Genomic DNA, 13,035 nt, shown 5'->3' with positions numbered 1-13,035 from the left:
TTCTTATGGTCTTATTATTGTTTTTAGCAGCGACCCCCTGTGGATGAAGTGCTCAGGGAAGGTCACATCAATTTGTCAGGTCTCCAGCTGCGAGCACATGCTATGTTCTCAGCAGAAGGTCTTCCCTTGGGAAGTGATTCCTTAGAATATGCATGGCTAATTGATGTGCAGGCTGGAAGCCTTACAGCTAAGGTCACAGCACCACAGGTATGTTCTCCGAGTGCTAGCTCCTGATTTACTTTCTTTTACTCACCCACCTCCCCAGGAATAAGTTGTATGACCATTTGAATGTTCATTGCATTTGCCATTCAGAATTTTCATAGCAGTATATGAGTCAGAGACAAGTTCACTTTTCTGGGCTACATAAAATTGACAAGTGTAATGTTTTGTAATTCTACATAATACTTTTAAGAATTGAAGACTTTGAGAAAAACTCAGGAAGAAATTTCTGGAAATCAAATTATATATTATTAAAATTGTATTACTTGTCTCTCCATTGTTGAAACAATCTTGTTTTCCCAGTACATAGAATAATTTTCTAGGAACTTTACCTTCTTGTATATTTCTTAAGTATAATTTGAAAATAGCATTTATGATATTAAGGTGGCGTGATTTTTTACTTGTCATATCCCAGAGCAAGGGACTATCATTTGTACCTTCACTTAGTGATGTGAATAGTAATTTAGAAAAGTAAAAATGAATTTATTGGTAAGTGAATCTGGTCTGTAGTGCAAGTTGTGATCCTTTTGGATAAGCCCCCCTTCCCCCTCACTGTCTGACTTAGTCTTTAAAAGACTTGGAGGCCATAAGGGTTACAGGCAGCTCTCCCTATCCACAGGTTCTACATCCATGGATTCAACCAACCAAGGATTTAATCAACTGTAGATGCGAAGCCTATGATATCAGAGGGCTGACTGTATTTAGTTCTAGAAACAAACCATCGAAATTTAGTTGAAAAGCTGCATTACTGTAATATTTTACCTGTTGAGCCACATGCAGGCATATCTCATTTTATTGTGCTTCACAGATTTTGTGGGTTTTTTTTTGTTTTGTTTTGTTTTTTACAAACTGAAGGTTTGTGACAACCCTCCATCAAATAAGTCTGTTGGCACCATTTTTCTGACAACATTTGCTCAATTTGTGTGCCTTTGTCACATTTTGGTAATTCTTACAATATTTCAAACTTTTTCAAGTTTTTTTTTTTTTTTTGTCTTTTTGCCATTTCTTGGGCCATTCCCGCAGCATATGGAGGTTCCCAGGCTAGGGGTCCAATCGGAGCTGTAGCTGCCAGCCTACGCCAGAACCACAGCAATGGGGGATCCAAGCCATGTCTGCGACCTACACCACAGCTCACGGCAACGCTGAATCGTTAACCCACTGAGCAAGGGCAGGGATCGAACCCACAACCTCATGGTTCTTAGTCAGATTTGTTAACCACTGCGCCACGATGGGAACTCCTCAAGTTATTTTTTTATGCTGATCTTTGATTAGTAATCTTTAATGTTACTGTTGTTAAAAGATTATGACTCACTGAAGGCTCAGATTAGCATTTTTTTTTAGCAATAGAGTTTTTTGTTTTTTGTTTTTGTTTTTGTTTGCTTTTTAAGGCTGCACCTGCGGCATATGGAGGTTTCCAGGCTAGGGGTCGAATCAGAACTGTAGCTGGCAGCCTACATCACAGCCATAGCAATGCAGGATCCAAGGTCTGCAACCTACATCACAGCTCATGGCAAGGCCAGATCTTCAGCCCGCTGAACAGGTCAGGAATCAAAACCTCATCCTCATGGATGCTAGTTGGATTCATTAACCACTGAGCCACTATGGGAACTTCTAAAGTATTTTTTAATTAAGTATATACTTTAGTTTTTTATACATAATGCTATTGCACACTTGATAGGCTACAGAATAGTGTAAACATAATTTTTACATGCACTGAAAAACTGAAAATGCATGATTTGCTTTATAGTGATACTTGCATTACAGATTTTGTTAGCATGGTCTGGAACCAGACCCACTGTAACCATGAGGTATGCCTGTATTTGTAATGTGTATTTCGTAATTGGCATTTCAAAGACTGGAACGTGGTAGAAATATACATACTCATTTTTTAACAAAACATTACAGATTGGGTGTGAACCACATACAATTTGGAGGTAGGTAGTGGCTACAAACAGCTGAATGAAGACTCTAGATAGCTTGTATACCTGAAAGAAATTGTTGGAGGGAAGCAAAAATTAAGATTTTAGAAATAGGAAAATGAATGGAATTGAAAAGGGATATTTTATGTAAAAATGAATGAAAAGAAATAGATAATAATGGATGTGTACAAATAGTGCTCACTGGCTCCACAACTGTCTTCTTATCTGTCATTTTCTGTCTTTAAATATACTAGTAAAAACTGAAGTGCATAACAAAACAGCTTGTTCCCTAACAAGCATGCAATGAAGCCATACTCACCTCCCAAGACTGGACAGAATTCTTCTAGTCTAAGGATTTCCATAATCTCATATAAGCTGCCCTTATCAGAAGATGAAACATTTTTCTTTCTTCTTCACTAGAATCTTGGCATCATTGTTTCCTGCAAGATTCATGAATCTATAGGCACTTTTCATATTTATTCTATTCTCTGCATGTTTTAAAAGTAAAATTCATGTTCTCTGAGAGATTGTTATATACATTTTGAAGTATTTACTCATGTCTGTATTGTAAACAATTCTAATCAATTATAAGATTAATTTTTTTAACTTGAGATTTGATGTAGATCTAGTATGTACTTAAGCTTCAATTACATAGAAGTCCTTTACTCTTCAAAATACTTGTTTTTTCAAAATTGTAGCTTTATAGATACGAATTTACTTCAAAGCTTGGTTTATTATTAGGTAGAGAATTTTAGGTGCTTTTCTGTGCAAAGGATTCCAGTTAGTCGTGTAGAAAGCAAGATGTAACCATGAAGAAAAGTACTTGCTTAAGAAGATGCCAAAGTTGAATTTTTCAGTTGAAATGAGTTTTCATTTTGGCAGTGCATTTTGTCATTCACAAATTAAAAGTAGCACAGGCTTATAAATGATGTAATGGTATAAAAATTACGATATTGGCTAGCAAGGAGATTATTTAGCAGGTATAAGGCACTATTGGGGTTCTTTAAAGCTGTATTAATATTCGTGATAAGCTTTTGAACACTGAACACTTCTTTAGAATGCTAACAGTGTTGTCAACCTGTCCTGGCTTATTTGTAGCTGGCTTGTCTCTTGGAGTGGGGACAGACATTTGTTTTTCACGTGGTATGTCGGGAATATGAATTGGAAAGACCAAAATCAGTAATAGTATGTCAGCATGGAATTGATCGTCGGTTCTGTGAATCCAAGGTATGTTAACAAATATGTTAGTAGTATTAGAAATATTTTTTTCAAAACGAAAGATTGAGATGCTGGCTTTAAATCAAACACACATTACATCTAGTAAATAACAAAGTACATTTTTTTCAAGTAATTACATTACTTTGCAAATTCATAACTATTTGTTAGTTGTAAATATCTAAAATACAAAGTAATTATTGAGATATACATTCACAAGTAAATGGAGATATTAAGACATATCTCTTACCTTTTTACTGTTAACATTCATGTCTTGTTGCATTATTACACTAACTCTTTGGGATATGGATATGGCTGTGTATTTATGTAAAAGATTTAGAAATTGAAGAAAGAATAAGGTTAAATTAATTATGTGACATTCTTTGCAGACCCTTCTGAAACCTGTTCTATAATGTGATTAATGTTGGGCATTTGCTAAGTTTCCTGATTCCAAACGCTTTCCACGGCATGGTACTGCCGTGACTAAGGGTCATTACAGTACCTTCAAAAGGTTGTGAAAAGTAGATGGTAATTCCTAAATGCATGTATAGTGGTAATGAGATGCAGAATGTTATTTTGCAGTAAATACTATACTATTCCTTATGAATTTGTGGTGGAGTGCTTTTTTTTTTTTTTTTTCCGGTTATACTCACTTCAAATAACCTGAAAAACATGACAGGTTCAAAAAAGAAAAATAACTTACCCTAATTCTATAGCATAGAGATAGCCATCACTAAAATTTGGTTTTTCTTTCTAGTTTTTTTCCATGTCTTTTCTTTTGTGTTATACAAGCTATATTTCTTTGCTGTTATGTTAATGTGAATTGAAAGTAATTCATAGTGCTTTTAATTTGTCTAAAAAAATCTGTAACCCATGCTTATTTACCAATAATAAAGGAAACAACTGTAATTGGTCATAAAATTATTTTTTTCTTGTTATAAACACATAGCCGGGCTCTAGAGACCAAGTTCCTTAGTTGTTAGTTTCTTGTGGATAATTGGTACATGCTTGTAGTCATGTCTCTCTCTCTCTAATACTCAAAGATTGTAAGTTGCATTGTAATGTTAAAAAGTCAACTTTATTAAAGCATAATTTGCATACAATAAATACACCCTTTTAAAATTGCACAGTTTGAGTTTTGACAAATGTTACATATACTGTTATAACCATTACCACCAGTCAAGATCTAAAACATTTCTGTCACCTTAGAAAATTCTCTAGTTACGCTTTGCTGTCAGCCACTATTCCAGGCAACAGCTGATAGGCTTTCTGTCATTTTAGATCAGGGTTTTGTTTGTTTTTTTTTTTTTTGCTTTTTGTTTTTGGCTTTTTAGGGCCACAGTCGCGGCATATGGAAGTTCCCAGGCTAGGGGTTGAATCGGAGCTACAGCTGCCGTCCTACTCCGCAGCCACAGCTATGCCAGATCCCCCACCCACTGATCAAGGCCGGGGATCAAACCTGCCTGCTCATGATACTAGTTGGATTCATTTCCGTTGTGGCACAGTGGAAACTCCCAGAGGGTTTTCTTTAGGTCTATTTTGTGTAGAGGAAATATATTAGTATAGAGTACTGAGAATCATGCAAAGACATCTGCCTTCTACTCCTGACTCTGCCATTGATGAACAGGGTACATGCTATTGAGCTGGTGATTTGTTCAGGGCTCTCATTTCCCAGATTGAAGTTGGTGATGTGTATGTTTTCTTTGAACCTAATCACAACTAAATATATGTTTTGGGAGTAAAACAAAAATAAATGGATTTTCCTATATAGCATCATAAAACTTACAGGTTATGTATTTGTGGATGTGTGTAAAAAGGTGCCTGTGTGTGCACATGTGTGTGTAAGGAATATGGAATACTCTTACGAAAATCTTACAACTTTAAACTCCTATACAGTTCTTACAGGCCTGTGACATTGTATATCAGTTGATTTTTGGCTGTTCTTTTTGTGTCCCAATAACAAGTTATATATATACTCTGTCAGTTTGGTATTGCCACTTGCCACTTTTGAATAAAAATGGCACATGGTTACTTACTGGTTTTCTAATTGGTAAGACTTTAATTGCTGATTATTTCATGTATCATTATAAATATATCTAATCATAAGTATATATAATTATAAAATAAAATTCGATTTCTTAAAATATACACATAACCAGAATTTTATTTATTTAAATAAGCAGATTTAAGTATTACAATAATGAATTGATGATAAAGAATTAAATGTTCAATCCCTTTTCATTTTAGTTGAGTTGTATTCCTGGGCCTTGTCCAACTTCAGATGATTTGAAATATACTATGACTCGTTTAGCAGTAGATGGAGCTGATATTTATATTGTGGAGCATGGCTGTGCTACAAATATAAAGGTACACATTTATTTCTTGACCAGTGTAATTCTTTTTTCTTTTTACCAAACCAAGCCTCCATTTCTTGAAAGAAAACACATATTTATAGCTTGTCATCTCAGAGAATGACAAGAATAAAATTCCAGGAGCTAGCTTTCTATGTTTTTACTCATCCATTTATCTTCTAGTATTTTCTTTTTAAGGCATTCTTTCATGACTTTTTTTGCTCTAACTTAATTGTTATAACTTTGCTTATGGCAAGGATATGAACTAATAGGTTTCTTTTATGGCAGGAACACAAGTTTTTCAAAAGATTTGATTTTGGTAATAATGCCTTTAGGCTTTATTCATTTATAATAAATGCCTGGTTCCTGAAAACATTTGTTTGCCACCTCTGCTTTAAGGGTTATTGTTTAAAACTAAGCCTTGTGGAGTTCTCATCATGGCTCAGCAGTCAACGAACCCGACTAGCATCCATGACGACATGGGTTCAATCCCTGGCCTCGCTCAGTGGGCTAAGGATCTGGCATTGCTATGAGCTGTGGTGTAGGTCACAGACACAGCTCAGATCCTGTGTTGCTGTGGCTGTGGCGTAGGCCAGCAGCTCCAGTTCTGATTCGACTCCTAGCCTGGGAACCTCCATATGCCGCAAGTGCAGCCCTAAAAAGACAAAAAAATAAATAAAAATAAAATAAAATTAAGCCTTGTTAAGATTCTGTGATTTCATTACTTCCTACTCTTCTAACATTTCTTTGCTCCTCCTCTAATTTTCCTTTAAACTTTTCTTTTATTTTTAATCCTCTTTCTTTAATTAAATGTTTATTTTTATTCTTTGCATTTATATTTTCTATTTCCCTTTTCCCCTTTCTTCTATTTTTCATGCAATTTGAAATAATTAGCTACTTTCTAGTTTATTGTATGTTGCTTAAAAATACAGGAACTATAGTTTTGTTCCATTTCCTTCATTCAACTTTAGATGGGTGCAATTCGGGTTGCAAACTGTAATCTCCACAATCAGTCCGTCGGGGAAGGAATAAGTGCTGCAATTCAGGATTTTCAAGTGAGACAGTACATTGAACAATTGAATAATTCCAGAGTTGGACTTCAGCCTGCAGTACTACGGAGGGCCTATTGGCTTGAAGCTGGGTCAGCCAACTTAGGACTTATTACTGTTGATATTGCATTAGCTGCTGATCATCATTCTAAACATGAAGCACAAAGACATTTCTTAGTGACTCATGATACCAGAACTAAAAGGTGAGTGAAATTTAAGAATGATAGTAGTCTTAAATTCAGATAAAAGTTACTAGATAATTATAAAGGAAATTCCACTGGTAGGAGTGGAATAATAACATCTTAAAGAAAGGCTGGTGTATACCTCAACTGATATATAAGGACCTGATACCTAAATAATTACATTGTATATATATCATCTCTGATGATGGTGTGGTTGCTGGAAAAAACATTATTTTCTGATTTCTTTCTAAGTCCATGCTGTGTATGTCGGCAGTGAAACAAGGAGTTCCCATTGTGGCTCAGCGGTAACCAACCTGACCAGTATCCAGGAGGATAGGGTTCAATCTCTGGCCTCTCTCAGTGGGTTAAGAATCTGGTATTTCCGTGAGCTGCTGTGTAGGTCGCAGACATGGCTCAGATCTGGTGCTGCTGTGGTGTAGACTGACAGCTACAGCTCTCATTTGACCCCTAGGCTGGGAACTTCCATGTGCTGTAGGTGTGGCCCTAAAAAAACTAAAAACCAAAAACAAAAAAACAGTGAAACAAATTTAAATTACTGATCCCCAAATAACATTTTGTAAAGCACTACACCCCTTTCTCTCTCACCACAGCTCTCTACTTTCATCATTTCTAGTAAACACCATTGCTAATCAGCATTTATTCTACAAAACTCCATCTTTTGTACACTTTCACAACTGCAGGGAAGATTGAATGTACCTAAACCTTAAGAAATGGTCCTTAAGAAATTATACTGCTTTTTTTAATAATTTGTTTTTAAATGAATTGGTGCTCTCTTTTATTTATTTATTTTTTTGGCCACACCTTGGGCATGTATAAGTTCCTGGGCTAGGGATTGAATCTGTGCCACAGCTGTAACTGGAACCACAGTAGTGACAACACTGGATCCTTAACCTGCAGAGCCATGAGGGAACTCCTATGTCTGCTTTTCAAAAACTTGCCAAAGCCTCTTACTGAATCACATTTGTTTAAAAATGACGGTATGACTTTTTCCATCCCTGTCTCCTCCATTATAAGTTTATGAAGCTTATTTTAAAAAGATAAAACTATTAAATAAAGGAAAATAATTATCGTAATCCTACCACACTGAATTTGTTACATTTTTCCAGTATTTTTAGTGTATTTTTCTTATACTTAAAATATCCTGTATTTACAGTTTAATATTCTGCATGTATATAATGTTGCCCTTAAAAAAAAAACCAAAAAAACAAGAGAGGAATTCCTGCTGAACCTCAACAGATTAAGGATCCAGCGTTGTCTCTGCATTGGCCCAGGTTTGATCCCTTGCCTGGAACAGTGGATAAGCTTCAGACGTTGCCACAGCTGTGGCGTATGTTGTAGCTGTGGCTTGGATTCAGTCATTGGCCCGCAAACTTCTGTATGCTGTGATCCTGGCCAAAAAAAACCCCCCCCCCAAAAACCAAGAGAGCCAGTTTTTTGTTTATTTATTTATTTATTCATTCATTTATTTATCTATTTAAACCAGCACAAGGGGTTTATTTGGGAATACCAGAGAATGGCAATTTGGGACAAGCAAACTGTGATGAACCATAGGAAAGCCTGGAGAACAGAGAAGAGGGGCTTGCTTTTACAGAGGAAGGGAGTTTGGAGGGGCTATGATGGTTCTTCACTGGATGCAGCTGTTGGAGTGAAAAGTTCCTTTTAAACAAATGGTAGTACACCCACAAAGTATATTATGCTTTATTTAGCATTTGCCCGTATATTAAATATGTAGGTTGTTTCTAAATTTCTCATAAATCATAGCAAGAGAACCATTTTTGCACATAAAATCTTTCCCACAGTTTGCATCAGGTGCTTTTTATATGTTATACATGTATATTTTCCCTTCTGTCTTCTCTAGACCGATGTTGCTCTTCTAACTTGATATATTCATTCCATCTCATATTTCACATCTTGAATACTATTTTTTAAAAGAGTGCCCCTGTTTTCTTTGTCACAACACCCTCTTCTTTACCTCAGAGCACTTACTGTAATTTATGATTAGGTATTCTTGTTTATGGCATTGTCTTTGCCTCTGTAAGTTTTATATGGATAAGACTGTATCAGCTTTGCCTAACATGATACAGACACATAATAGGTAGGTTCAAGAAATATAAATGAATGAATGTAAAATGAAAATGGTAATACCTGTCTGTCTTCTTGTGAGAGTCTCAAGGGTCCAGTGAGATAAGGTGCGTGAAAAATGTATAGAAAAATGAAGTGCAAAAATGAGGTTTTATTATTTAAAGTTTAAAAAAAAAAAAGGGGGGGGGAGTTCCTTTTGTGGCCCAGCAGGTTAAGTATCCAGCTAATATCCATGAGTATGAGGGTTTAGTCCCTGGCCTAGCTCAGTGAGTTAAATGATGCAACGTTGTCACAACCTTGCAGTGTAAGTTGCAAGTGTAGGTTGTAGACAAGGCTCAGATCTGGCATGGCTGTGACTGTGGCATTGGCCAACAGCTGCAAATATGATTCAACCCTTAGCTTGGGAACTTCCATGTGCTGCAATTGTGGCCCTTAAAAAAAAAAAAAAGCACCAAAGAAGTAAAAAAAAAAAAAAAGGAATAAAGATAAATTTCCCAGATTTATATAATATTTTTTTAAGAAAGAAGAGATAATAAATGCTGATAGTTTCATATGTAGATTAATCACTGGGCCTGATGAATTTTACAGATATTTACTCTTATTGTCTTAATTCTGAATACTTAATTCAGAGTTCTTATTACAAAATTATTATATATTTTTTCTAAAATTATTTTCTAAAATGCATTATTTTGATTTTGTTGAGAAATAATTTCTTGCCCCATATTTATGATATTTTGGTATACTAAATTTACCATGTGAAATAGACTCTGAAATGCTAAAGGGAATAAATTATCTATTAAGCATAATATGTACTAATAATTTTATGTATCTTTTAGATTAGTGTTTAATTTTTAGTTCTTTTGAATGTTTACTCTGTTTTTAAACTGGATTTAAATGTCTTAATTTTATATATGCTTCTTTTTTAGCTCTTTTTTGTTTTTAGATGTATGTTGTATATCTCATTTTTTTTCCTACTTGTTTTCATTTTTCATCTCACCATGGTGAGACTGTTGTTTTTTCCTCTTAGAAAGGTAAAATAATAAAAAAGACATTCTACAGTAAAAATAAAACCTTTGTGTTTAATTTGTCTTTTAAAAATATTATCCATTAACTTTATATTTAACTGATTATCCTCCCAAAAGTTTCTCATGAGGTTTTGCTATGTTGTTCTTTTGTTTGTTTCATTTTGGGCTTCTGTTTAGGTTGTGGTTTTTGTGGCCAGATGATACCCTGAAGAATAAGAGGTGTCGGAACAAGTGTGGTTGTCTTGGTGGCTGTAGATTCTTTGGTGGCACAGTAACTGGCCTAGATTTCTTCAAACTTGAAGAGTTGACACCTTCCAGTAGCTCTGCATTTTCAAGTACAAGTGCGGAGTCTGATATGTATTACGGACAGTCTCTGCTACAGCCTGGAGAATGGATTATTACTAAAGAAGTTCCCAAAATTGTGGATGGTAATGTGTTGTCAGTTATGCTAAACTTTTACTATCTTTGTCCTTTTGCTCCTCTGAGAGAAGTTCAGTGTTTAAGCTTGTTTGTTCAACTCAGTTTTTTGAGCAGTCATATAGGTACGGTTTAGTATAATCTTTCCTTGTTTTGCAGGTGATTTAACTAAAGCCAGACAAAACTAGCACAAGGCAAAAGTAGATGTACTTTTCACATCTCCTGTTGTAAACATGGGTGATTTTTCTTGGCCCAACTTATTCTAAATAGTTTCTTATCTTTCATTTCCCTAGAACCCAGATTCCAGAGGTATACTTAGGAATATTTATACTCTTGGCCCTCATGCTATCAACTACTTCTGCAAAATATTCTTCTTATCATTAAAATTGTACATGTCAAGAAGAGAAATGTGGTCTTTCTTAGAGCCTGTAGGATAACTTTGCCAACACATGAATTTGGTATGAGCAGTGAATGGTGGCTTTAGGTATATTAGATTTATATTTATCTAATGTCTTTTCTCCAAAGACTTCAGAAATGCATTTTCTTTTGGGTCTTAGTTGTGTTTTCCTACAATTAAGTTGCCATGCTTTCAATAAGTGAAATACAGTAGAAAAGTCTTGATATTTTGCCAATATTTAGCCTTTTCCCCTTGATCCATTTAAAAACAAAAAACGTTGACTTAGCTCTGCCTTTTGTCAGTAGAAAGACAGATAGGAAGCAGTAGTTTTAACTTTAAGAATTTATTGGGTTGATTTCCCATGTATCAGGAGCTCTTATAGAAAAGAGCTGGACTATTACATATGCCAAATACGTGTTTAAATGGTTTCTCATTGAATATTAATATCTATGTTATTTTAAGGTTGCTTGACTTCAACAGTTTTACCAGAATAAGAGCAGATTATCTTATAAAATCAGCAAATACCAAAACTTCTTTACATTTAAAGGACAAGAAACATGTTAAATAAAATTTAACTTAGCTGTCTTTTTATGGTATTACTTTTCACATTTGAATGTTTGTTTTTAAAGGTTTTCATAGGCATTTCTTATTTCATCCCCAAGCTACCATGTGAGTTTTTTCTTTGCCCTATTTATAGTAACTAAGGTTCATCATTGAGACCGAGTTGCACAAATGCATACAGTCACTTATATGGCTGAACAGAAACTAGAAGCAGGGTCATCAAAGCCACTTTAGTTCTCTGCACAATACTATAGCTGCCCCTACTTATAAAGACTTTGCTTGATTTTCTAAATTGCAGATAAAAATTTAGCCATCAAAAAGTGAAGACAGTCTACAGAGAATTTATACATGGTATAAAAGGTGGAAAATAGCAAATTCTCTTACAGTGAACAAAGGAAACCCCATTATAATTCTTATAATGAATAATACGGAGTGTTTGTGTCTCCTAGTGACTCTCTTGGGAGTAAGTTTCTTATGAAGTGAAGATTGGAATTAATCCCTACATAGGTACCTTACTTTCAGATTGTTGAGTTTTCCAGAACCAGTTATAGATGTACAGTGTCAGGATAGAGTCAAGGGGGGCATATTGGTAGAACTAAGAATTTCCTTGGAACGTCAGTGAATGGTAGTTTCCTATCACTTAGAAGTGAATCAAACATTTTTCTTCTGACTATTCCAACTTTTACCTTTGTGGTAGTGGAAGCAAATAATATTACTTATATTGTAAGTTCTTAAGTCTTCTTGCCCCTTAAGTTCCATCCAGAACTGTCTTATGCTTGGGAAGATGTTTTCTCCTACTAGCAGGTTCTTCTTTCTTGGGTAGCACAAGGATGGCTGGAAGAGAGGGAAGTAGGGCAGTAGCTATTTTTTTGTATCTAAGCAGCCTTAGAACTCTCATTTTATCCCTCCACCTTCCAATTTTCATGACACCATCACAGGGCTATGATAAAAGGCTGAGGAAATGTTCTAGATTGACAGCTGAATGCTGAACAATAAACCATCCTAGATTGGATCTTGTCCTGGAGACATCAGAGGTATTTTCAAGGACCTTATGGGGTCAGTTGTGAAAATTGGAAAGCACATGGTAGATAAAACAATAGCATGGTAATAAACACCAAATATTACAAGTTAATAATTATATTGTGGTTTTGTATTATTCTTAGGAAATATAAATGTTTAAGTATTTAGGGTAAAAGGCTACGATTACGCTCATGTGGTTCAAAAAGTATTACATCTTTTATAATAGAATACATAGGGCAAAATGTTTGAAACAGGTAATTTCAAGTAAAAGATTTTTAGTGGCTTTATACCACTCTTTAAAGTTTTCTAAGTTTGAAATTTTTCATGTAAATAGTTAAGAAAAAATTCACTGTGGACTCTGGATTCATACTTTCCATAGGGTTTAGCATATTTTTATTTGAAGTTAATTATGCTTGTGCAAATAATTATATCTGTCAACCTCTAGGCTTGGAACTTCCATATGCCGCAGGTGCAGTCCTAAAAAAAGAAAAAAAAAGTGATTATATACTTAAAAGATAAAAGATCGAGTTCTCATATTTTTATAAATTGCTTTTATAATTGCTGAAATTATCATGTT

General features: G+C 34.8%; 1 protein-coding gene across 11 annotated transcripts in view; it reads left to right on the top strand.

Moving 5' to 3' along the window:
• Window positions 1-13,035, top strand: part of BLTP1 (bridge-like lipid transfer protein family member 1) — a 198,236-nt gene that overhangs the window by 65,330 nt on the left and 119,871 nt on the right. For 10 of the 11 annotated variants that reach the window (XM_047751650.1, XM_047751649.1, XM_047751651.1 and 7 more), the window contains 5 exons: window positions 28-207; window positions 3,237-3,365; window positions 5,601-5,720; window positions 6,676-6,956; window positions 10,241-10,491. In XM_047751650.1, the coding sequence (XP_047607606.1) occupies window positions 28-207; window positions 3,237-3,365; window positions 5,601-5,720; window positions 6,676-6,956; window positions 10,241-10,491 (961 nt within the window). The remainder of the gene's footprint in view (window positions 1-27; window positions 208-3,236; window positions 3,366-5,600; window positions 5,721-6,675; window positions 6,957-10,240; window positions 10,492-13,035) is intronic. The other variant, XM_047751654.1, reaches the window with a different exon arrangement.

This window comes from Phacochoerus africanus, chromosome 10, assembly GCF_016906955.1.
Source record: "Phacochoerus africanus isolate WHEZ1 chromosome 10, ROS_Pafr_v1, whole genome shotgun sequence".
Lineage (NCBI taxonomy): Eukaryota > Metazoa > Chordata > Mammalia > Artiodactyla > Suidae > Phacochoerus > Phacochoerus africanus.
The sequence above is the reverse complement of the archived record's forward strand: the minus strand, read 5'-3'. Positions and strand labels throughout refer to the sequence as shown.